This window comes from Stegodyphus dumicola, chromosome 6 (genome assembly GCF_044657685.1).
Source record: "Stegodyphus dumicola isolate Sdum_Otavi_A_Nest chromosome 6, ASM4465768v1".
NCBI classification, from domain to species: Eukaryota; Metazoa; Arthropoda; class Arachnida; order Araneae; family Eresidae; genus Stegodyphus; species Stegodyphus dumicola.
In genome coordinates this window covers 223,224,977-223,249,881 of record NC_140773.1, presented here as the reverse complement: position 1 = coordinate 223,249,881, position 24,905 = coordinate 223,224,977, and the positions used below count along the sequence as shown (strand labels likewise).

Sequence of the window (24,905 nt, the reverse complement as noted above, 5' to 3'; positions counted from 1 at the left end):
TGGTTGTATCTTTCTTTAATCCAAAACAAATTAAACACTGTTTTATCCTAAGTAGACTTACCCATTTTAATTTGTATAATTAAGGTCTCACTATTTTTTCTGCAATGCAACATATTTATTATCAAGCCTAGGATTATTAAAAGATACAATTTATTTACTGAGGTGCAATTTCTTTTCTTTACTTTTCGTTTTCTAACGTCATTATGATTTTAGTAAAAGTTTATTAACCAGTTCATTGTTTTCGCTGAGAAAGACTCATCCATTTGAAATGCATCTTCGTTAGTTAGTAACTGCAGATGCTCGTTGGAGTGAAATATGGGCTGGAATGTGACCCACGAGAGAGATTCATCACATCGTGTTTTTCTACCCCCCAGAATGAGTCAGAAATTAAAAGCGGTGATTGATGTCATGTTGTGGAGATAGCAGGGTTGCATCAGGATAACATTGGGGCTGTATCAGGAAAACAAAGATGGGAGATCACTGTCTCAAGAGTGAATGCTCCCTCAACACACATCTTGTGAGAACCACAACTTTCTCTGTTTCATTAGGCTGCTATCACACATCGGTTTGTTTCGGAAGAACAACTGTTTGGAACAATTTTTCTGCTTTATCACAACAGCCAATCACCATAGATCACTTTGGTGTTAACACAGGGAAAACTGGTTCCCCATTATAAACAAGCTGTTAGCATTCGAAACTGATAGCTGATTGGTTGAAAATGAACAACTTACAATATTTTTGGAAAGGAAGGAAAAAGTTGCACGTCTTTCTTTCAATAGTAAACCAGTCAGAAAAATTGTCTGAAACAGTTGTTTGTGTGAAACAAATGCCGTGTGATATGGGCCTTAATGAACAAAGATGTTTGAAAATTTTAAATGATAGCCTTTCAATTTTTTAATGAGTTCCTGATTATATACTCTGTTTATTATTCTCTGAACTATGAATCGCATTGAAATGTTATACCTAATATAAGTATTTTAATTTTTCACCTTAATTGCACAAATGGAAATGTTATTTGATTTAAATTTCATTATCACTACATTGCATCAATTATGGATGGCATTGTTGAACTGAAATTTTTTAAGTTACATTTCGTCTTTTAAAACCTAAATTATTAATTATTATTTTATTATTTAATTGATACTTTTTTAAATATCTCATTAATAGGGAAATCTGCAACATTAAAAGTATGGGACTTTTAAAAGAAACAACAGTAATGTATGAAATTTGGATTGCTGTATTGTTTCTTTTATTTCCATCCTACGTGTATAATTATATTTTGTCGAAAACATCTTCAACAGTATGTAATTTTTTTATTTCTGTATATTTTAAAAGTGTACTACATAAAAATTAAACTTTTTCAAAAATGTCATCTCAACCTTCAAGTTCTTCCAATACAATACTTCACATTTGAAATGAAGTAAATGAAAATAATTGACTGATGGAGTAGTCAACTACTTTGGCTTTGTTATGATCATATCTGCGATTTTTTTTCTTTAAGTGATAAGTATATAAGTGAATTAAAAGTATGTATGAATAAAAGCCTTATGCTTTTAAACAGGAATGAAATAGCTTTATAAACAGTAAATATTTTATCATAAATTCTTCAAAGGACAGAAATATTTCCAAGTTTCAATAAAGACAATGCATCCCACTAAAAGAAAGATATATATTATATAGCCACGTGTAATGTAAATATGAGCCAGTTTCCATTAGAAAATACTCTACAAAATCTCTCCTATCAGGCAAATTCTCATATACCTTGTCATATTCAATAATCTAACCTATAGAATACCTAAAAGAACTTTCTGTATTAATTTTGATTTCTTCAGGAATTTCTTGGTTTTACTGTTTAAAGGAAGAATAACAATTTCACTTTGAGTACTCACTTTCTCTGTGTGTTATTTTACTGTTTTGACTTCCTTGTATGAAGTAAAGGAAGTATTATAGTCACAAAAAATTTCGGGTATAATATTTCATCGAAAATATCAATCTTGACCCACTCCCGAAAGCATTTGGCTGATTGTTTTGCGTGACGTGTGTACATACATTCAGAAACATTCTGAGGCCAGTTTCAGACACAAAAAGATCTTTGGAGGAAAAAAATGCTAGGAAATAGTAGAGTTTTGCAGGACGGTGAACTGGTTAAAAGGAAATTATTTTTTTTATTGTGTATTTTGTTTCAGTTCCATTTTCAAATTTGTTTTATAATTGTGCTCTAAATGACAAGTTACAGTATTAATGTAATAATAAATTGTATTATGTTGCATAATCATTTTTCAGGGTGTTTTTGGATTATATTTTAAATCTGAAGGTTTCACTGAAGATGTTTATCACTTTTTTAATGGAATAAAAGATGGAAATATGAGGTGAACAATATTTAAAGTTTTAGAAAATCCGTTAATTTATTTATGAATTTTTAATTTAAGTTTCAAGATACAAAACTTTAAAAATGTGTACAAATTAAATAGTTAATTTTATTTTAAATTGTGCTTTTTATAGTTTGTTTTTCGGTTTGGAGATAATTTTTAATCTATAAATATTAAAAAGAGTGTGATAATTTGCATCCTTAAAATGTATTTTTAAAAAGTGTAATTGATGTTGAACTGTATGTTAGTGGACATTGATATGTTTATTCTCCTTATGTGTCTTCACACTACTGTAGTCTGTTCTTTCATTTATGAAAGCAGATTTGGAAATCATTTTCTAGAGTTTTGTAAAATAAATGTTTACATTCTGTTGGATATGAATTACGTTAGAAAATATTTGTGTCTTCAATACAGATTTTAATTTTTGAAAAAATTTGGAAATCACAGGGAACTAAATCTGTTAAAAAAACAAGATGATCCGATTGGGTAGTTGCTTTTTTGGCCAGAAAGGTTCTCACCAGGGATGGGCTGTGACTGTATACAGGGAGCACAAACTTTGCAGAAATCTTTTTGCGACCATAGTTGAAATTATTTTTTTTCTTGGTTAATTTACTATTCCTGGGCTATTTATCTTGCATTTAATTGTTATGTTCACCACAGCTGTTTTACTCTGCTTCTAAGGCTATTTATTGCATATGCTTACACTTCTTTAAATCTCTCCTGAAACATACCTGACCTTTTCATGAAATCTTTATTGTATGCTATTTTCAACATTTCTAATGTATGAGTAGTGTTACTTCCAGTTTCCACACAAAATTTTATGTTTAATATGATGCTCTAAGTTTCAATTCTCTATTTTTATTCAAAAGAGCTCATGCAAATATCAATTTTATGCCCAGTAACTAACTAATATTTGTTTCTGTTGGCTTGAAATGCAGAGGGTGTTTATACATTTTTGTTATGATTTAGAATTTCTCCATGAATGTAAATATTAATTTTAAAATACAAAAATGACTGGTATCAAATTGGAATGATGTTTAATTATCATATCCAGCATTAAAAATATTATTTTCTTTAAAATGTCATCGAAAAACAAACAATGTATCGAAGTCTATGTTTTTGCACCATCTGAAGAGAAATACTGTCATTCAGTTATTAAAAAAAGATATAAAAAGCATGATTTTAATATTTCTACACATAAAATAAGTGACATAATTAATATGAAAGGAAAGGAACATCAAAGTTACATCTGACTGGGAAAAAGGCAAAAAATGCATACTCAACAAAGGTACGTACAGTTCTTATTTAGTCACATCGCAAGTTTTAAAGTAAAATCCAGCCCCCTCTCCAAAGAGCTATTGCAAAATCTTTAAATATCTCTGTAGAAACTGTGAACAAAATTATAAAATCTGATTTAAAGTTAATCTAAACAGAAAAACATGATGTTCATTGCCTAATGTTGAAACATGTTTCTCAGTGTAAGACTGTGTGCAGATAGCTGTATGAAATTATTTGGCAGGTGAAGAAAGGAAATGTATAGTTAAAGTTGGATATCCTTATCCTATTGCAATAGAAAAGAATCGATTTATTATCAAAAAAGACTCCAGAGAAACTTTGATGGTTCAGAGAAACAAGGAAAGTTTTCCTAAAGGTTTTATGATTATTCTAAATTCTCTTATAAAAGAAAAACTTAAAATAAGAAAAATAGAAAAAAATTAATTTGGATTACTATCAGAAATATGTTTTAACACTTATTTTTAAAGAAGGAATCCCATCTCTTTATCCAAACAATCTTCAGTATGTAAAGTTCCATCAAGACAAGGCTCCAAGCCATATCTATAAATCTACTGCTCTTCTTCTTTCTTTCTTTTTTCTTTTTTTTTCAAAAATGAAAAATGAAACTATAATTGAAGCTGTTGCCTTTAAATGCATCCCACCTAAGTCCTCTATGAATTACTGTGCATCTGGACTTTTTAAAACAAGCACTTTATAAGTGGCATCCCCAAACATAGGATGGACCTTGGAAGATTGTGAAGAAGGAGTGGAATAAAATCAACTTGGATGTTCTAAGGAAAGGACTTTTATATTGGAAATCAAGATGTAATATGATAGTTCAACAAAAGGGCTATCAGACTGAACATATTAGAAAATGAAATTCTAAGATTTGTTTATAGATAAATCTTTGCAAATCATCACAAAAAATGTGTGAACACTCTCTGTATATACAGTTTGTAGCACAGATGTGTTTAGTTATGAATATTCACAAGGTTTTAATACAATTATACCTCAGGTGATGTGATGCAGTTCTAAGAATTAGGCTGTTTTACCTTATGTGAGTCTTTTAACTGTGGTGCAAATATTTATATTTTAAGTACACAATTATTAAACAAAATTTTATAAAATGAAATAAGACTGTGTATTTAATTCTGTATTATTATAAAAAATTTAACTTTTTGTTTTTTATGTTCATATCTCTCAGAGCATTTATTATTATATTAGATATTGGGATATGACCTTGGGACTATCTAGTATTGTCTTTCTTCTGTTACTTAAAGTGAGTATTTTGTCACTTTTAGAATTTATTATAATTCTAAAACTTTAGAATTTTTCAGCTGAAAATGGTACAATTTGAGTTTCTTATATATTACTTCTTTTTAGTGTGGAAGCAAAATAAATATTCATTGTAATACTTTTGCATATGCTGGCAGAATATGTGACACTCTTCTGAAAACTATATCCACTGGTAAGCAGTTGCTTTGCATAGTTGTATAACAAACTGTCATATTTGTAACTAAAATTTTAAAAATAAATATGTAAATAAATCTGATTATTATTTCTGTAATATGGCTGTTAAGCTCTTAGAAAATGGCATGTTGTGTGAATTTATGTTTTATGAACCAAAGAACTAATACAAAAGAAAAAAAAGGTGAAGCTCTAAGTTAAAAAAAAAATATTTTTATTTATTACAGTCAAAAGTCTTTAATCCAGACTCATCGATTCCGATTTATCTCTTTTTCCGGATTATAAATCATCAATTTAAAATCTGATAAGATGGCATGCAGAAATAATAAAATTAAAAATATGAAACTGTAATTTATAAAATAAAGAGCAATTATGATCTAAAGGGTATCAAAATTTACCAAAAAAAGCTTAATATTTATTTGTTTACTTTATTAAACATTTCTTTCAATGCGTAAAGTATACATTACGCATAGTCGGAATTAGAAAATTGCAACCAGAAAACTATTTGATGTGTATTCGTGATATTTATAATGACGAGGAATTTGATTTAAATCATATCAAAGACGGAGTGCATCGAGATGAAATACTGCATTTAGTAAGGAATCATAAGCCAAATAAAATAAATACATCTGCCCTGAAGATAAGGATAGGGCTGACAGATCAACTTCCAGTTCATTGCACGCCACAACGTCCCCCCCCCTTCCGGCAGAGCAGCATGAAATTGATAAACGGATTTCGGAATGGTTGGAGAAACAAACGATATGCCTTTATCCATTTTTTGCAGCAATTCCACTTTTTGTTTGATGGACATCGAAACATGCTTTCACTTTGTAGATCCTTTGGCAGCTCCAGAATCGGAAATTCTTTTTGACATAATCGAAAGTTCAAGCTTACTTTTATAAAATTGTTCTAACAGTCTGCAAAAAATAATAAGCCGGATCCAATTAGAAGATTAAAGAACAACGTAATCTGCAACATTAACTGAAATAGATAATTAGATAATTTTAGCTTAGCTTACACCGTCCATTATACATTAAACACGGATGCGTAAACATATTATGTGCATGTGTAAACGCATATGGGCATGCGTAAAGGTATTACAGTCAAAAGTCGTTAATTCGGACACCCATAATTCTGAATGATCTATAATCCGGACATCAAAACTAAAAACTTTCTGCGCATGCGCCACGTTGACACATACGCAGAGGCGTTCACGCGTGCGCGTAAGACCTTTTACGACTGCGCATATGAGTGTGCGCAAGTGCAGAATACGTTTTCGCGTGCGCATTTTATGTATAATGGACGTATAAGCTAAAATTATCTAATTATCTATTTCAGTTAATGTTGATGATTGCGTTGTTCCTTAATTTTCGAATTGCATCCGGCTTATTATTTTTTGCAGACTGTAAGAGCAATTTTATAAAAGTAAGCTTAAACTTTCGATTATATCAAATAGAATTTCCGATATATATTTGTTAATATGTAAAGAATCTAAAGCGAAAGTATGTTTTGAAATCCGAAATCTGTTTATCAATTTCACGCTGCTCGGTGGCGGGGCGCCTAATGAATTGGAAGTTGATTTGTCAGCACTATCCTTATCTTCAGCGCAGATGTTTTTATTTTATTTGGCTTATAATTCCTTACCAAATGTAGTATTTCATCTCGATATGCTCCGTCTTTGATATGATTTAAAACAAGTTCCTCGTCATTATAATTCGCTTCTGATAGCGAAGAAAAGTGACAGAGGTTATTGAAAACAAAAAAATTTCGATTGACAAATTAGTCGGTGTTCTTGACACAGCAATTATAGGACTTGAATGGCGGAACTTTGTAACTGAACAAGAAATTATGTCTGTTTAATAGAATTAAAGAGAAAGTACTATCACATGAAACGAAGCAAAACTTAAACAACTTACATTGAAAGAAATGTTTAATAAAGTAAACAAATAAATATTAAGCTTTTTCTTTTCGCAAATTTTGATACCCTTTAGATCATAATTGTTCTTTATTTCATAAATTACGGTTTCATATTTTTAATTTTAGAATTTCTGCATGCCATCTTACGAGATTTAAACTGATGATCTATAATCCGGAATCGCCGAAGTCCCAACGAGTCCGAATTAACGACTTTTGACTGTATGCGCATGCATCACCGCATTAATGCGTTGACGCATACGCGGAAAGTTTGTAGCTTTGAGGTCCGGATTAAAGACTTTTGACTGTATTAACAAAATTGTGTTTATTATTGCATAATATTTTCTCTGTCATCACTTTAATCATTATTAAAAAAAGCCTGTATCCTTTTTGTCTTTCAGCTGAGAGATCTTTATCATTTTGTCATATTGAACTAAGCACTTTCTTAAGAATTTTGTGCTTCTTTCACTGGATTTGTGCTTCTTTCACTGGAATTTCTAAATGAAAATTTAGAAAATGCTTTATAATAAAATAAGTGTTTGTGCCTTCCCTGGAAAACCTCATCTATATTTTTTACAAAAGTACTTAAAAAAATGAAACACTAATGATGAGATTGGTGTTATCTGTTGAATTAAATTAGTAACAAATAAGTTTAACCCCTTAACCTACGATTTAGATTCGAAGATGTTGGCCCGAAATTGTATACAAGCTCGCACAATGTTCAGGTCATTTGCATGACTTGTGTAACATGCTAATCCGGGCAATCGTAAACATGACGAATTATGTAATTTTCGAAGAAAGTATAGCCGAATAATTATTGATGCTACATCCGATGACGATCAACTACCAGAGTCCTGGCTTTGGAAAGAAATAGGAAATGGTCCAAAAATCTGGGACTATACGATGACTCCTGGCGTAAGAGAGGAAGCCTTATGTCAATTAGGAGGAAGTAGAGGAGAATTTGATATACTTAATCTAATATTTAATGACATATTTTGGAACAATATTGTAACCGAAATGAATCGGTATGCCGAAAATCCACGTAGAACACGAGTGTAAAAAGTGTAAAGTTACGTTACATGTACTAGAATGCTTTGAAATATACAGGGGTTGGACAAAAATATGGAAGCACCTTTAAAAAAACATGTTTCTTTGCTTAATATGGTGTAGGAAACCCGTTGGCATCCAAAACAGCTTGCAGTCTTCTCGGAATGGATAAATACAGTTCCTGTATGTTTGCCAAGGGAATATTATACCATACTTCCTGCAAAACGGTGGCAAGTTCAGATAACGATGTTGGCGGTGGATAACGAGAACGCACTTTCCGTTCCAATGTAGACCACAAAGGTTCGATAATATTTAGGTCTGGTGACTGTGGTGGCCAAGGGAGATGGGACAACTCATCCTCGTGTTCAGAAAACCAGTCCTGGACAATGTGAGCTGTGTGAACAGGGGCTTTGTCGTCTTGGAAGACACCATCACCATCGGGGAACAAAGTTTGTACCATGGGATGAACTTGATCGGCCAAAATGTTCACATAAGTCTTGGCAGTCATGTGCCCTGACACAGTTATCATGGAGCTAGCAGAGAACCACGATATGGCTGTCCAAACCATAACAGAAACCCCGCCATGTTTCACTCTTGGCAACAAGCAGTCTGTATTATAGGCTTGAGATGGCGTTCTCCAAACGTAAACTCGGCCAGAAGTGGGAAACAATGTGAAAGAAGACTCGTCAGACCATATTACTCGCTTCCACTGCTCTATTTACAGGCTTTATGACTTAAACACCACCTTTTCCTGTTACGGGCATTAGCATCACTGATGAGTGGCTTCTCAATTGCAGCACGGCCAGCAATTCCCTGTTTATGAAGCTCCCTTCTAATTGTTTTGGTACACACAGAGTTCGGTAACACAACATTCATTCCAGCAGTAACTTTTGCAGCTGTGGTCTTCTTATTTTTTGTCACAATTGCCCTTAATGATCGTCTGTCACGATCACTCAGGACACACTTTCGTCCGCGCTGTGATTTAGCAGATGATGTTTTTCCGCTTTTCAAATATGCGGAATAAATCTTCGATACAGTACCTCTTGAAACACTAAACACCTCGGCTACCTTGCTTACGGTAGCACCTACCATACGGGCTCCAACAATTTGCCCACGTTCGAAGTCTGTTAACTCTGACATAATGCAATGACAACCTCACATAACAGTTCTCCGACAACAACTAAACTGTTTAGCACATTTACGAAGTTGTATAGGTGGTGTCAGTGGTCAAAAACGCCAGCGCCACCTACATATTTCATTAAAATCATTCTTTCTTTTCAAACATACATTTCACAAGGTGTTTCCATATTTTTGTCCATCCACTGTATCATACCATTACAGATTACTAATTTTGTATTTTGGAGTTTTGTGTAAATAAACATTTTGTAATACTTGCGTCTACCACAATTATTGCATCAGACTGTAATTGCATATCAAATATTCCACATAATATTCATTTCTGCCCCGATCACCGTATGCGGGCTATGCCCGTGAAAGTTAGGTTTGGCCCTACCATCGTACGCGGGCTACTGTCTGTCTATGGTAAGAACAGCTCTCGGCAGTTTGTCTGGGGCTGTCTGTTGCCGTAGAAACGAGCCCTGATCCATTTTTCATAGGGGCGTCTTGACGATTTACTTCTCAGTTTGCCATTCCGTTTTGAGGATCGTAAAAAATCGCCAAACTATTGTTGATGCCAGTGCTACCAAAAATAATTGCCGCAACCCTAATGCAAGAAAGGAAGTATAATAGTAAATAACTATTTAAAGATTACTGTTTTAATTTATATGAAAGGTTAATTTCATATAATACTTTTTTATTATTATAATTTATATTAAAAAGGCTAAACATAACTGAATAAAAGTATAAGAGTAAATACCGTATTTGACAGCATATGTGATGCACCCTTATTTAGACGGCCACACACAAGGAAAAAAAGTTTCAATAGCGTGGTTTCTTTTAGTTCTCACGTTTCGTAAAAGCCAAATAAACAATTATTGAATGCAATTACCTGCACGTATAAGACTGTGTCCTTCACGTATAAGACGCAGGTAACTTTTTTGAGACCAAATTTAGGAAAAAAAGTGTGTCTTATAAGCCATCAAATACGATAACTATTTCAGATCATTATTATAATTTATATTTAAAAAGGCTAAACATAACTGAATGGATTCCTGCATCGCTTAGTATTTCAATGGTGTCTCAAGAAATATAGAACTATCTAAACTTATGCAATTTGAAATCAGCACATACGCTAGATTTGGCGCGCTGTTAAATGGCTGTGTTTGCTAGATTTGGCGCTTTTGCGCATACATTTTCGCTGCAATTTTTTACTGTCCTTAAAACGGAATAGTACTTTTCTTTTAATTTATGGTGTATAATAAAAAAATGTAATGTTTTTAAAGTTATCTTTGATTTTTTTATCAGATTTTTAGATTTTTTGTTTTTTTAGTTTGTTGGCTTATAAATGCAAAATAATAATTAGTGCCTAATCGGCATTTTAGTCATAATTTTCTTGTATGAAAGATACAAACTGTTGAAAAAATAAATAAATAAAGGAAATAAAGAATTTTAATTGATTAAATTTTCAATCTTTTATTCATATTAAATTTAATTATTACCATAGTTCATTTTGTATAATTCTGTTAATCCTTATTTTTACAATAAGTAAAATTTTCTTTGTTATCTGTACATCTGGTTATTTCACCTGTTGCTGAAATAACTAGAATTGTTTTATTGTATTTAAAGTTTAATATATTATAAAAATTATTAAATTATTAGACATGGAGTCTATATTTATAGGGATGGCAACATCTTAACTTCATATTACATTAATCCCTGAATATGCTTTCTGTTTCAGCACGAAATGCACTTCTTGTCCTTTTATGTACTGGTATTGCAGCATTGCTATTGTCGTATGATATTGATTCTTTGACACTGACACAAGCAGTGAAACCTGGATTACCATCATTTGCGTTCCCAGCTTTTGAGTATACATATTTTAATAATGCTACAAATACAACGGTGCACAAGAATTTTGCTGTTATTGTGCAGGTACAGTAATTGCTTTCAAATTTATTTGAAATAGTAATTATTATTATACAAATTTCATATAAATAAAATACAGTATTAACAAAGACGTTAATTCAAATATTTAGGTGAATTACAGCAATATATTTTTTGTGCTGGTAACTTTTTTTTCCCCCCTGTGTAGGAAATTGGATCAGGACTAATCATTATCCCTTTGCTTTGTTTATTAGAAGCTATTGCAATTGCCAAGTCATTTGGTAAATATGATTTTATATTTTCTAAATTTAATATTTTCTAGTATCTGGATTAATTATTCTCAATTATTAAATCCAGAATTTTCTTTAAATGAGAGTTTTAAATTTGAATTGTTTTTAGGAGTAATGTATGACATTGATTTCATTTTATGCAGTAATATTAATTTTTAGAAAGTATTTTCAGGAATTTTCCCTTCCCCATGTATTAATTATGTTATCTTATTGGAATTATTTAATATTTTACCCTTATGCATACACACACACATATATATATGTAATAATAAAACAAACACACACACACATATATATTCATGTGTGTGTTTGTTTTATTATTTTCACTAAAAAGAATTAAAATGAAAAATTAATTGTTTGCACTTCTTTTTCCATATCTATTGTGACCTTTCAGTATTTTCTTACCTTAGAAATAATTTTCTTTTAATATTCAGCTAAAAGTAAAAAAGTGGATGCTACGCAGGAAATGATTGCTATTGGTAAGTTCATTTGCATTGAAAATTTTAGTTAAATTATGTAATTGTTTATGACTCTTTACTCTTATTTCTTTTTAACTTTTTTTAGGGATCTGTAATATAATGGGTTCATTTGTTTCGGCATATCCAGCAACTGGTAGCTTTTCCAGGTTTGTAGTGTTTTTTGGTTCATTAAAGTAATTTATATTTTTATATAAACATTTTTTAAATTTTAGAATGAAATTTTTCTTGCATTAGTTTATGGTTTCATTCAGTTTTTCAAAGATGTCGGGAAGGTATCCCAATTTAAGCAGCCACTCAACATCAGTTAATTGTTGGATAAAAAGCTTCTATATAAATGTGACCACTAGTATATCTTCTAGTTCAAAGTTAAGATTTTTCCCCTTCATAGCCAGCATATTTCTGTGTGCAGCAAGAGGTTAAAGTGATCTATATCCAGACCTTTATTAAGTTTTAAAAGGTATGCTTTTAACATGATTAATTTTCTTTACAACAGCATCCTATACAAGTACTAAATCTTGTGGTAACCTTTAGTTGCCAGAGAATGCTGATGAATGACACAGTTACTGCTGGGACATTTCCTGCCACTTAATTCATCCTACACATGGCTCCTTTCACTACCAAAGCATTGCAGCTGCTCCATCGCTGCAAATAACCACACACTAGCTTCATTCCAAATCTTTTCTCCGAACATATTTGTTGATAGCTTTGAAAATTTTATCACTGCCATAAGTTTGAAGGACTTTTATCAAAAATTCTTCTTCTGTTTGCATTTTGAAGGGATACTTCACAAGCAAACATTGGTACTTTCATTAAGCTAAATTCATGAGTTTTTGAACTTATAAGATTGTTCTCCACAGATTATGAAACTGTGTAATTGTTTTAGCTTGCATATAGTGCTATTACAGTATCAATATTCTTGGCCATATCTGGACCTAACATGCAACTTAAAATATGTTTTGCACAAGGTTTAATCAGTATCTTGGCAATAGTATAGGACTTTCCAATTTTTACAGTGTGTAAACTAGCAATTAATGAAGTTTCAGTGGCATTTTTATTTTTAGAAATTCTCTCCATCATGGATGACCCTGCCTGAAGATCATATTTTCTTATTTTTTCTTGAATTTCCTTTTGGTCTTGATTCGCTTTTCGTTAAACTAAGAAAGACCAACATGGATGGCTTAAGCTTGCAAGTGTCTGCTGGGATATTTCATCTCTTCTGACAATGCTGGTTGTCATTAAATAAGAAGTTTCAATGAGTTAAACACATTTTTCTTTTAAAAACCCAGTTCTTAGCTTCTTTTTCATAATTCTGCAGTAAAAGTTAAGACTAAAATAAATAAAAATTTTCAAAGTCATTTTTTTAATCTGGTATCGACAGTAGGAACAATGTATAAAAAATGTGATATTTCTTTTCATAGTAATAACTCAGTTTCCATCGCTTTGTGGTTAATATGGTGTCCAGCGATTTAAGCGGGTGATTTTTTGCTAAATTAATTTCATTGGAATTGTGCCGGCATTGATAGCTTCGTACATAGCTACTGCTTAGTAATTATTGGCCTGAGAACAAAACATAGTATATGGGTCAAAGTTTTATTTCATAACAGGTTTTTCAATGTTTATTTCATGCTAAAAATATTAACTAAAATTACATTTTATAAGTACTTACTTGATCAGGCTTACAGTTACTGCTCTACATACCAAAATTTCACTCAATTTAACCACAACTTTAATTCTTAGCATGTTTAGATAGTGCTGCTGTGGCAAGGGGAAGACAGATTTTAACTTTTAAGTATTTTCATACCTTTAATAATTTTACAGTTTTTAGCTGACTTTTCTTGATTGTTGCCTTGGCACTCTTGGCACATGCTCATGGCACCCATAGTATTGTTACGAATTTTATATTTATTAGCTAATTTTAGTAAAACTGTAATTAAAATTATTTTATTTCCCCGTGCAATGCAGCTCATGACGAGTTTTAAGAAAAAGCTACGCTGAAAAATTAAAAATGCAATAGCACGTGCATTTAATAAACAGATATCTTGTAATACTCTTTTGCTTTCCAGAAACCTCAAGAAAATACCAGAATGTTCTCGTGCATGATTAAAAAGCTTATAAAAACTGGAACAAAACATCTCAGTTCAGTTGTTAGTTAACTGTAGCGAATTCGCGGAGCGATCGGATTAGCTTTCTCTCTGTGTTTTTGAATTCTGTTCTATTTAACGTTTTAGTAGTTTAAAATATATCTACTGTGTGATATTGTACGAATATCTGTGAGAAAAAATTTCAGTATTTTGTTTTATTTCTTGTGATAAGAATAAATTTTATTAACTTTTCATCGCACTTGTCCATTTAATCTATTAGGAATTCTTATAAGTTACAATTCAATTAATAGTATTATTATTCATTTTTAAACTATTGAATTCAACTTAATAATTGTGCATTGAATCTTTTATGTCTTCAGAGTTGTCAGTCATTGTAAGAGTATAGATAAAATGCAGAATTTTTGCACGTGATTTCTTTGGAAATTCAAATAAAAATTCTGTATTTCATGTACCATCTGTAATTTTTATTGATATATATAAGACTTATTTTGCCTTCTTTGTGCTTATTTAAGATTTTTTGTGTTTAATTATTCATTTATATTGTAAAGACACTGATAAAATATGCAAAATTTTATGCCTGATATCTTTGAAGTTCAAAATAAAACAAATTTTTAGACACTGAGATACTATTACTAATACATGAGACAAGCATCACATTTTCTTTATGCTTATTTAAAATATCTTATTTTTCATGATTAATTTAGGACTGCCATAAATTATAGTAGTGGAGTTCGAACAACTGCAGGGGGAATAGTGACAGGTATTACATTTCATATTTTCATTGTTTTAATATTTTAATTCTGTATCTTACCCTTAAAGTTTATCATTAATTCTCTAAATAGTTAACTAATTTTTAGGAAGTCTTGTATTGTTAGCTTTGGGTGTGATGTCACCTTATTTCTGCTACATTCCAAAAGCTTCACTTTCTGCATTGATATTTATGGCTGTTTTAAATATGGTACATTATAAGGATGTTATAGTTATGTGGAAAACAAATAGTAAGTATTCTCTTCTATTACATACATTTTGCATATTAATTTTTCTATTAGTTTACCAAGAGGAAAATTAAAAATGAAAATAATTCTCAATATATTCAAATTATTTTTATATTTCTGATTAGTGTTGCATTGAAAATCCCATGTAGTGACCTATGTAAAATAGTCAGCTAGAAAACTGACAGGCAATTATTAAGTTCACTCTAATAATTGCACTTATGATAATTTGAATTATGGTTCATACATATCATGTCTATATAACTACATATTATGTCTCAAAAATTCTTCCATTTTAGTCAACAAAGAAAAGTGAAGAGTGTAAAAGTAAAGTAACTAAATAATTTTACATAACTGCATAATTGTGGATTACTTCTAACCATGTATCTGGTACTAAATTTATCTATGTTGATAAAACTCCTCTGCTTTTAGTAGCCCACCAGTGGCCGAGCAGTGAAATTGCTGAACACTGGTAGTTCGGTTCAAGGTTCGAATCCCATGAACGAGCTGGCTGCATGGGCATCTCCATGCGTAACGTGAAGCGTACAAGCCAGTTTCCCTTAGAAAGTCCTCAATGACGGCATCCCTGCCTTTAGGCAGAAAGCCCTCGAGGCTTTGCCGCAGTTCCGTATACCAAACATCTGATTTTAGAGCTAAAAATGATTCTTGCAATACTATTTTTATATCCTTCATATCACCAAAGATTTTCCAATCAAAAGTGTTTGTTATGATTAAGTGAGATGGCATAAGACCTTCAAAGAGGTGAAAAAGGACAATCAGGATGATAAATGGTTTAAACAGTGACAGAAAGATGGGTGTACAGTTACTTGCAAGTAAGTTAAACTTGCCAAAAATACAAATTAGTAAAATTGTGGCAAATGAATTAAGCATGCAAAAATTGTTAAAGTCGCAGCTTGAGTTGGTACCAAAAGTTCTGACTGACCTCAACAAACAAACACAAATGGCAGTGTGTCACAAGTTTTACAGCATGTGGCAACAGAACCAAAGTGTATGCAAATTAAAAAGTGATTCAAAACCTAATCTAATTGGGCACTGATAGTAGCAACAAGTGGTGATAACTGTACTTGTGGGTTTTTATTTTTGCATATGGTTTGTTCCAAACTGTATATAAAATGGATTTTAAAGGTATTAATATTTTTTGCCATTATATATATATATATGAACTAAATGAAACAAAGCAATGAATATAAAATTAAATTTTTTTTCCAGTACCTTTTCTTGAAATCCATTTCTGTCATCACCATTGTCCATTCTTTATTCATTAATCATATACAAGCATTCCATAGTTATAACCTGAAAAATTTGAATAAAAAGATGTTTTTTGCAGTAAAAGCATAATATTTAGAACAATACTTAAATAATACTATTTGTTATCATCATAATCAACTATTTCTATGTGCTCCCACCTTCCTTCTCTTCATTAAATCAGCTCCATGGTTGCCATTACTTCATACCAGAGTGATTAGACTGTAATACAAACACAAGAACATCCAAAGTGGCATCAAGACTATTGCTATAACAATGATATTTTCATCTATTTATTTTTCCTCTGCATTTCTGTGCTGTACAATTTAAAATTATCATAAATCTCAAAAAAGAATTTCCATCATCTTTTACTAAAAAACATTGACATGTAAATAAAGTTACGGAATTAAAACCAGCATTGTTCAAGGCTAAATTTTTTGTTTTGTTTTGTTTTTAAATGCTGTGATTTATAAATTGTACTTTTTCTGTTTCTTGGAAATTTTTAATTTTTTCCATTGAAGAACTGAATTTTAAATTGTATAATTTTAATTTGCGGTAATTGCGTGTATCATTATTTTTCTTTATGTGAAAATATATTTTTAGTTTTTCCACATTATTATTTTTACTACTATTAGTATTTTGCTTTTGCATGTAATTTTCATTGTTTCTCACTTTTTTTTTTTTTTTTTTTTTTTTTTTTTTTTTTTTCTCTCCCTTAACAGAATTAGATTTGCTACCATTTTCTGCTACTTTTATATTTTCTTTTATCTTGGGATTAGAAGTAAGTTTTTCTGATTTTTACTTTCTAACTTTCAGCAATTTCTTTTATTTTGTTTCCTTCATCCCCCCCCTCTGGGTGGGCTGTTTATTGTGTTTAATTGTTGTTAGATGTTAATTAGTGATATTTTAGAAATTTCGAAATGTCTGTTCATTTTCTAAATCAAGACATAAGTATTTTATTATACAAGTTCATAATTTCTTGTTCAAAGAAATGAATTTTTATTAAATAAAAAATATGTGTGAATATTTATATTGGGGATTGAAGAGAAATTTGGATTTTTCAGATGTAATTTTAATTTGATTCCAATATTTTATTATTTTATTGTACAGAACTGGAGAACTAGTATTCTAAAGATATAAAGCAGTATATTCATTTTATATTACTTCAAGAGAAGTGTCTGGGTTTACAGTAATGTATTATGCTAACTCTAAGCATTGGAATTCAGGAGTAATACAGTCAAAAGTCGTTAATTTGGAATGATCTATAATCCGGACCTCAAAGCTACAAACTTTCTGCGCATGCGTTGCGTTGACGCTTGCGCGTAAGACCTTTACCGCTGTGAATTTGCGTGTGCGCGTGCGCAAAATACGTTTACGAATGCGCGTTTAATGTATAACGGACAGGATAAGCTAAGCTAAAATTATCTAATTATCTATTTCAGTTAATGTTGCAGATTGCGTTGTTCCTTAATCTTCAAATTGGATCCGGATTATTATTTTTTGCAGACTGTTAGAGCAATTTTATAAAAGTAAGCTTGAACTTTCGATTATGTCAAATAGAATTTCTGATATATATTTACTAATATGTAAAGGATATACAAAGCGAAAGTATCTTTCGGAGTCCATTAAACAAAAAGTGGAATTGCTGCAGAAAATGGATAAAGGCATATCCTTTGCTTATTTAAACTTTAACGTTTGTTTATCTTTAACGCGGCGGCGGCCTGCAATGAATTGGAAGTTGATCTGTCAGCACTATCCTTATCCCTTATCTTCTGGGCAGATGTTTTTATTTGGCTTATAATTCCTTACTAAATGTAGTATTTCATCTCGATGTACTCCGTCTTTGATATGATTTAAATCAAATTCCTCGTCATTATAATTCGCTTCCGATAGCGAAGAAAGTAACACAGAGGTTATTGAAAACGAAAAAATTTCGATTGACAAATTAGTTGGTATTCTTGACACAGCAATTATAGGACTTGAACAGCATAACTTTGTAACTGAACAAGAAATTATGTCTGTTTATAGAATTAAAGAGAATGTATTATTACATAAAAAACGAAGCAACTTAAACAACTTACATTGAAAGAAATGCGTAATAAAGTAAACAAATAAATATTAAGCTCTTTTTTTTTTTTTTTTTTTTTTTTTTTTTTTTGTAAATTTTGATACCCTTTAGATCACAATTGTTCTTTATTTCGTAAATTACGGTTTCATATTTTTAATTTTATAATTTCTGCATTCCATTTTACCAGATTTAAACTGATGATCTATAATCCGGAATCGCCGAAGTCCCGACGAGTCTGGATTAACGACTTTTGACTGTATAAGATTAGTAGACTGTAAATTTATTTTTAAAATATTCTATAAATTATAGTAATACTGAAGCTCTGGTATATTCATATGATGGTAGTCCTTTTAATTCAATTCAAAAAGAGCTTGAAGACTCTGAAGATGTTTCACTGTTATTCAAACTTACTGATCTACTGAAGTTTATTTTTTTGTAAATGGCTTCTTACCCTGAAAACTAAGCTTCTCTTAGAAATTGAATTTTGTATTCTCTTATGGAATAAACAACACCTTTGATTAGGTAATTCCACTGAATTGCATGTTATGTTAATAGAAAATGTGTGGAAATTAAAATGTAGGTTACGTTTTGTACATGAAGCAAATTTCAAGTAGAGGTAAAATTGAGGAAGGTATGTTGATTCATCATTTAACACATGGAATTGCGGATTCACCAACTAATAAATATGTTCTTTTTAGCCGCAAAAATCCTACAGAATTGGAATAAGTTAAAATATATACTAAAATTTAAAATGACAGTAATAAATTGAACCAAGACAAATAAATATGTGAAAAAAGTTGACTATTCAAAATACTGAAATTAGGTACGTTACTGCAGAAATAAGGTTATAAATCTTATAATGGAATTGGTTACAAATCTAATGATTGTGCTGATTGGATAAAAACACCTGTAGCAAACATAACTGTTGAAAGTAATTCTGTAAATTTAGTGATGAAAACTGTTAAAATTAATAGTCTTTAAATGCTTTGACACTGACAGTGAAGTTATTCAAAAATGCATTAATCAATGGTAAGCTGAATTTCAAAGTTTTCATGCATGTGCAACTACAGAATTGAGCCAGTAAATTGTTTGACGGATAACATTTAAATAGATGAAATCAATTGCAAATATTAATATAATAACTAATGAAGCTATTTAGCTTAATATTATTATTGGTGTGAATGTTATTAGTGTTAGAATTAATAAATAAAAGTGGTATCAGGTTTAGTAAACTACAGTGTGGAGACAATGTTGAAATATATATCATGGCAAATGAACATGAAGATGTTGATCCTAATGTTAATAATGCTGAGTAACAAATTATTGAAAATATGATTTCTATATTAATCCAATAAAAGTAGACCAACAGTTATCAAGATGCTTATATCAGTTACTGTTAATTATCCAATTTATTATTTTTCCCCAATGGCAGATTGTAATTACAAATGTAACCCAGTCCATTAATCTATACAAGGCCGGATGTGGTGGTCTCTTTATTATGGAAGCACCTAATAGGTGGGCCACCATTGCTTTTCCTATGAAGGGACGGACAGTTACAACCATGCCTTCTCCAGGATTCGAACCCAGATCTTTCAGCATCGCAGTCAGCGTCCCTCACCACAATACCAACTGGGCAGCAATTTATTATTATCCAATTTATTATAGATTTAAGCATTTACCTATTTTTTAAAAGTGAATTGTTGATAAGTAAATTAATGAGTGGTTAGAACTCTTCAACCTTGTTTATTGAATTTTTTTAAAGGATAATACCAGTAGAAACTCTATACAGATCCAAAGTGCAAAAGAATACTAGTATAGCTATCAATACTTGCATCTGTATGTAATTCTGTTTCATAATTTGGATTAGAAACACCAGAAACAAACTTCTAAGACTGGAACATCTCGAGTTCATCAAAAAGCATATTGATGAAATTCTCTCTAAAATTTTGATTCAGCTTCTGTCTTTAACAAATTGCTTAATAGTTTGATAATAATAGAATAACTAGAAATATATTTTTTAAATATGCCGCCAACCCTAAGAAACTTTGAATCTGTCTATGATTCATAGCCTTTTATGACTCCTTTTTGTTTTTGAGGTAGAGGGAGAGATATGACCATTATCTATGCTCATGTCCAAGAAATTCTTCTTGCCTTTTTAAAAATTGATTTTTCAATTTCTTGATTTTACCAGTTTCCTCTACTGCTAAAATTATGATGTCATCCATGTAAGATAAAACTACAGCTTCATTTATCAGAAATCAGAAAACAGTATTTGTGGAACATTGAAATGTGTGAGGGACTTTGCATAATATAAATGCAGCTTTCAAGAATGAAAGCTGCATTTATATGAGCCTACTCATTGTGCATTAAAAATTAAGTATTTTTCTACTATCTTTATGAATATATAAAAGATCTGTTATACTGAAAACATATGTTTCTTGCAATCTATCTACCTTTTAAGGGTAAAGAATACCTGTGTTTAACAGTAATTTTATCCAGTTTCCTATAATCTATACCAGGGGTTCTCAACCAAGGGCTGATTCCCCCTCAGGGAGAATTTCATAGGGGGAGGAATGAGGTCAGCCTTTTAGTTGTTAAATATTTCATTTTAGTTTATGGATATAAAATTTTTATTCATTTGTTTTGGTATTTGTCAATATTTTCTATACTTGTTTAATTTATTAAAGACATTTTAAAATAATCTAAATCTAAATAAATATTTATGTATTTTTCGAGGTTTGGAAAGGAAGGGGGAATGATCATCTAGCAGTAGCAAAAGGGGTGCATGAGACATAGTAGTCTATGCAGATCAATTAGTATTAAATTACTTTTTAAAAATTAAAATTTGTGAGGAATAGTCTAATGGGCAAGGTTCAGTAATTTTATCTTTTAACCATTCATGAATTCACTTAACAACCTGCTTTTCAAAAATAGCTAAATGCATAGATTGATGATAAATTGGTTAATTATCAGTAACTGGTAATTAACAAGTTTATCATTTATTGGTAAATTATGAGTAATCATCTAAATACCTGTCATTTCACTTTTATTAGGTTTGTAATTAGAAGTATTAGTAATGTTAAAACTGAAGTCAACTTTGGATTCATTTTCAAGGCACGCTTTAAAAACTGACATTGTCTTGATATTATTGCCTTCATCCTGTAATTTGTTAAACTTGATACCCACTTTTTTTTATTTTCATTTCTGTTTGGTTAATAACATCCATACCAATAATAACATTGAAGCATATAGTTTCAATGGCTTATGAATTAAAATCTGCAGTAGATTTTTAAGCCATGTATTTAATTTTTATTCATAAAACACTCCATTGGTTCAATGCTGCAATTGCCCTGCCTAAACCAGCCAATCCTGGGAGGGAACTTTTAATATTTGGGAATTCAACTACTTCATTTTCAGGGATATATTCATGGTGAATAAGTCCTTTGTAATCAAAAAATGCAATCAGCATCGCCCTAGTCTTTGATTTTGACGCCCATGCATTGGTTTGTATAGGAGAAGATGGTCCTTTACACTGTGCTATTTGTCTTCATGTTTCTTTGTCATACTATAGAGACCAGGTCTCCATCTCCTATTATGATACATTTTATGAAGTTGTTTTCATATCTCACAGTAGTCAGCCAGTCTTCAGAGCAAGTTTTCTTGTTTTCTTTTTGCTAAAATATCAAAATCTAAAGAACCAATTGAGCACAAACTTTTCTCATTTACAGATTATCAATTAGAATTAACCTACAGCTTTCTTTGCTTATTTGCTTCTTTCAGTTAATAAGAGAATTTTAAATATGTATATCTTCACTTCATATAATTTGCATTAACATTTCTTTAACCAGTGTCTAAATATATGTGCTATAAGCCAGGCTGTTATATATGACCTCCAAATAATAGCATATGACATTTTTCAAATGAAAGTGTTTTATATTTATGTATGTTTTTTTCTGTTTTGAATTTGTAATTTGCAGTATAATTTATATAGACTAATAAGAATTTTAATTTGTTTCAGTATGGAATTATAATTGGGATTGGAATTTCCTTAGGCTTGCTTTTACTTCAAGAGTCAAGCTTGAAACTTTTGATAGAAGATAGAAAAGTAAATGTTTTGGCTTTTAAAAATTATTAATATTTGATCTGGAGTTTCCAAATTATGTTCTTTAAAATTTTAGACTTTTTTTTTGTGTGTGTAGAGAACATTTACGATTACCATTAGGCACTACTTTTCTTTCTCAAAATCTATTTATTATATGGTTATGCATAATAAATAAATACGTTAATCTGGTAGAGAAGACTGTTAGTATTTATTAATAGATTCTCAAAAATTTCTGTTAATAAGTTTATTCCAAACCACTTTGCAGTTGACTTTTAAATAAAAGTGTTGATGGATATATGATCTTCAAAGCAAAATAAGTTCCTATGGAATCATTATGCTCATAAAAGAATGTACATCACTGACATAAAAATCTTATGTTACCTCAAAAAAGTGCACCAGATTCATCAAAATCCAAAAATGTTTAGTGCAAAAAGTTGCCCATCAATGCATTACTGATTATTATTTCTTTGATATTGAGAGGATTATTCATAAATTCAGAAAGTATGACATTAAATGTGGCTGCCTTACATGAACGTCTCGGATCACCTCCTGAAAAGGATCAAATGTAAATGCCCCCAATATACCAAAAATGGAATTTGGTGTCTGCTGCATGATAATGTATGCTCCCATTCCACCATAACTGTGCAACAGTCCCTGACACGTAAGGGGGTTATTGTGCTCTGTAAAAAATTCATCAGATCTGGTCCTTACCGATTATTCCCTTTGCCCTCGCTTGAATGAACTCTTAAAAAGGACAATGGTTTCAGACATTGTTACATCTAACGCAATGTGAAAGCTGAACTCTACTGCATAACACAGAGGCTGTCTTAACCCAAAGTATGCAAGATCTCTATATGCTTTCTCAGAAGTACATAATCATGGAAAGCAATTATGTTGAAGGATAATAAGCTGTATTCCTGCATACATGTAGTGTGCCTTTACTGCAGGTAATAATGAAATCGATCATTCATTGTATTTATTAATTACAGGTTGCATGTCATCAAATTACTTTGGTTTGAATTACAACTTTTTACTTAACTTCAGAGCAAAATTAATCTTTAAATTGCTGCTGGCATAATGTAGATTGCAGGAAATCTTTATCTGTATTTTTGTCCAAAATTTAAAAAGATTCCATTACTTTTGGTTTTACAGTTAGTGTGAATAAAAACTGATTAATGATATGCATCACAACTTTTGCATCCACTGTGGTAGGGAGTTCACTTTCTGTGTACTGCAATTTCCTCATTATTTTCATCAGCATCAGAAGAAGCTTCTCTAAGATCTTCATCACATATACCATCATCATTGCTTGGCTGAAAAAATTCCATATCACATTCTCAAAATATTGAAATACAATTTTTGTACTAGCCTCTTAGCGATAAGCAAATCCTTGTTTCATCTTCCTCTTCAATAATCTTTGCTAGACCAGCATACGGAAAGCAATTTTGTATGGTTGATTCTGTAACAATATGCCATGACTTTTCTAGTACTAGCTTTCCATCAAGAGGTGAAATATTGTAATTGATGTGATTGTCTACTTCAGAATTCTTATAACAACAGGCTGCTTTCTGTAATGACACTTCAAACTCCTGATCACACCTTGATCCATAGATTGTAGTATCAAAGTTGCATTCAGAGTGAGAAAGCAATCTTAATCCATTTTAAGTTTCTAACATCTGTGCGGTCAGTACACTTGCCAACCAAGAATAGAATCTTTCACTTTTTTAGCCAAAAGTTCTTCATTCCACTTTCTTAACTCTTCTTCAGACAGTTTTTATATTACCCATGCATTATAATAAGCTTTATAGGAAATAGGAAGTCTTGACATTTATAAAGTATTTTGATCTTTGAGATTTTCCAGTCACTAAAAGCTTACAACACCTAGTGCTGTTCGTATTGCTGCATAACTGTGATTTGCATTTTTGGCAGTTTTCCATCCGTATATCTTTGATCTTTAAATTTCATTGTGTAGTTTGGCATCATCTTGTAGATCCAACTTTATTGGGGTTGAAAATGTCTTTTTATTGGTACTCAACAGAGATACCATCCTACACTTTTTTTTTCACTTCTCAACTTTGAAATACTGCTTAATTCTGTGAGAATTTTTCCTAAGGAAAAGTTATTCTGCTTTTTAAACCTATCTAACTAGCTTTTTGAGGCCAAAAAAGACATTTCCTCCCATGTGTCTGACTGGCCTTTGTCTGAAACATTTGTCAGGTAATGGTAGATTATGGCTTCTTTTAACAGTGAACCATTTCACAGTTCTTCTTCAACATCCCTGCTCTCATCCTTTCTCAACTTTTTCCTTGTATCTAAATTTTTAATCACAGGTCAATAGATGCATAAATAAGTGATTTATTTTTAATGGAAAATTTCTAAATAACTTGAGATTGCTTTTATGATTCAACAGAGAATAATAATTAACAAAGAAAAAATTTACTGTTCAAGTTATAATAAATTTTTCATTCCAACAAATATATCCGTAAGCAAATGGGATGATGAGTCTAAATATGTTTTCTATGAATTTACAT

General features: G+C 30.9%; 1 protein-coding gene across 6 annotated transcripts in view; it reads left to right on the top strand.

The window, feature by feature from the left end:
• LOC118186437 (sodium-independent sulfate anion transporter-like) overlaps positions 1-24,905 on the top strand; it is a 103,137-nt gene that overhangs the window by 68,284 nt on the left and 9,948 nt on the right. For all 6 annotated transcript variants that reach the window (XM_035356525.2, XM_035356530.2, XM_035356527.2 and 3 more), the window contains 11 exons: positions 2,284-2,369; positions 4,869-4,923; positions 5,028-5,112; positions 10,930-11,123; positions 11,284-11,356; positions 11,800-11,844; positions 11,930-11,990; positions 14,651-14,706; positions 14,804-14,944; positions 16,927-16,985; positions 22,291-22,377. In XM_035356525.2, coding sequence (XP_035212416.1) covers positions 2,284-2,369; positions 4,869-4,923; positions 5,028-5,112; positions 10,930-11,123; positions 11,284-11,356; positions 11,800-11,844; positions 11,930-11,990; positions 14,651-14,706; positions 14,804-14,944; positions 16,927-16,985; positions 22,291-22,377 — 942 coding nt within the window. The remainder of the gene's footprint in view (positions 1-2,283; positions 2,370-4,868; positions 4,924-5,027; positions 5,113-10,929; positions 11,124-11,283; positions 11,357-11,799; positions 11,845-11,929; positions 11,991-14,650; positions 14,707-14,803; positions 14,945-16,926; positions 16,986-22,290; positions 22,378-24,905) is intronic.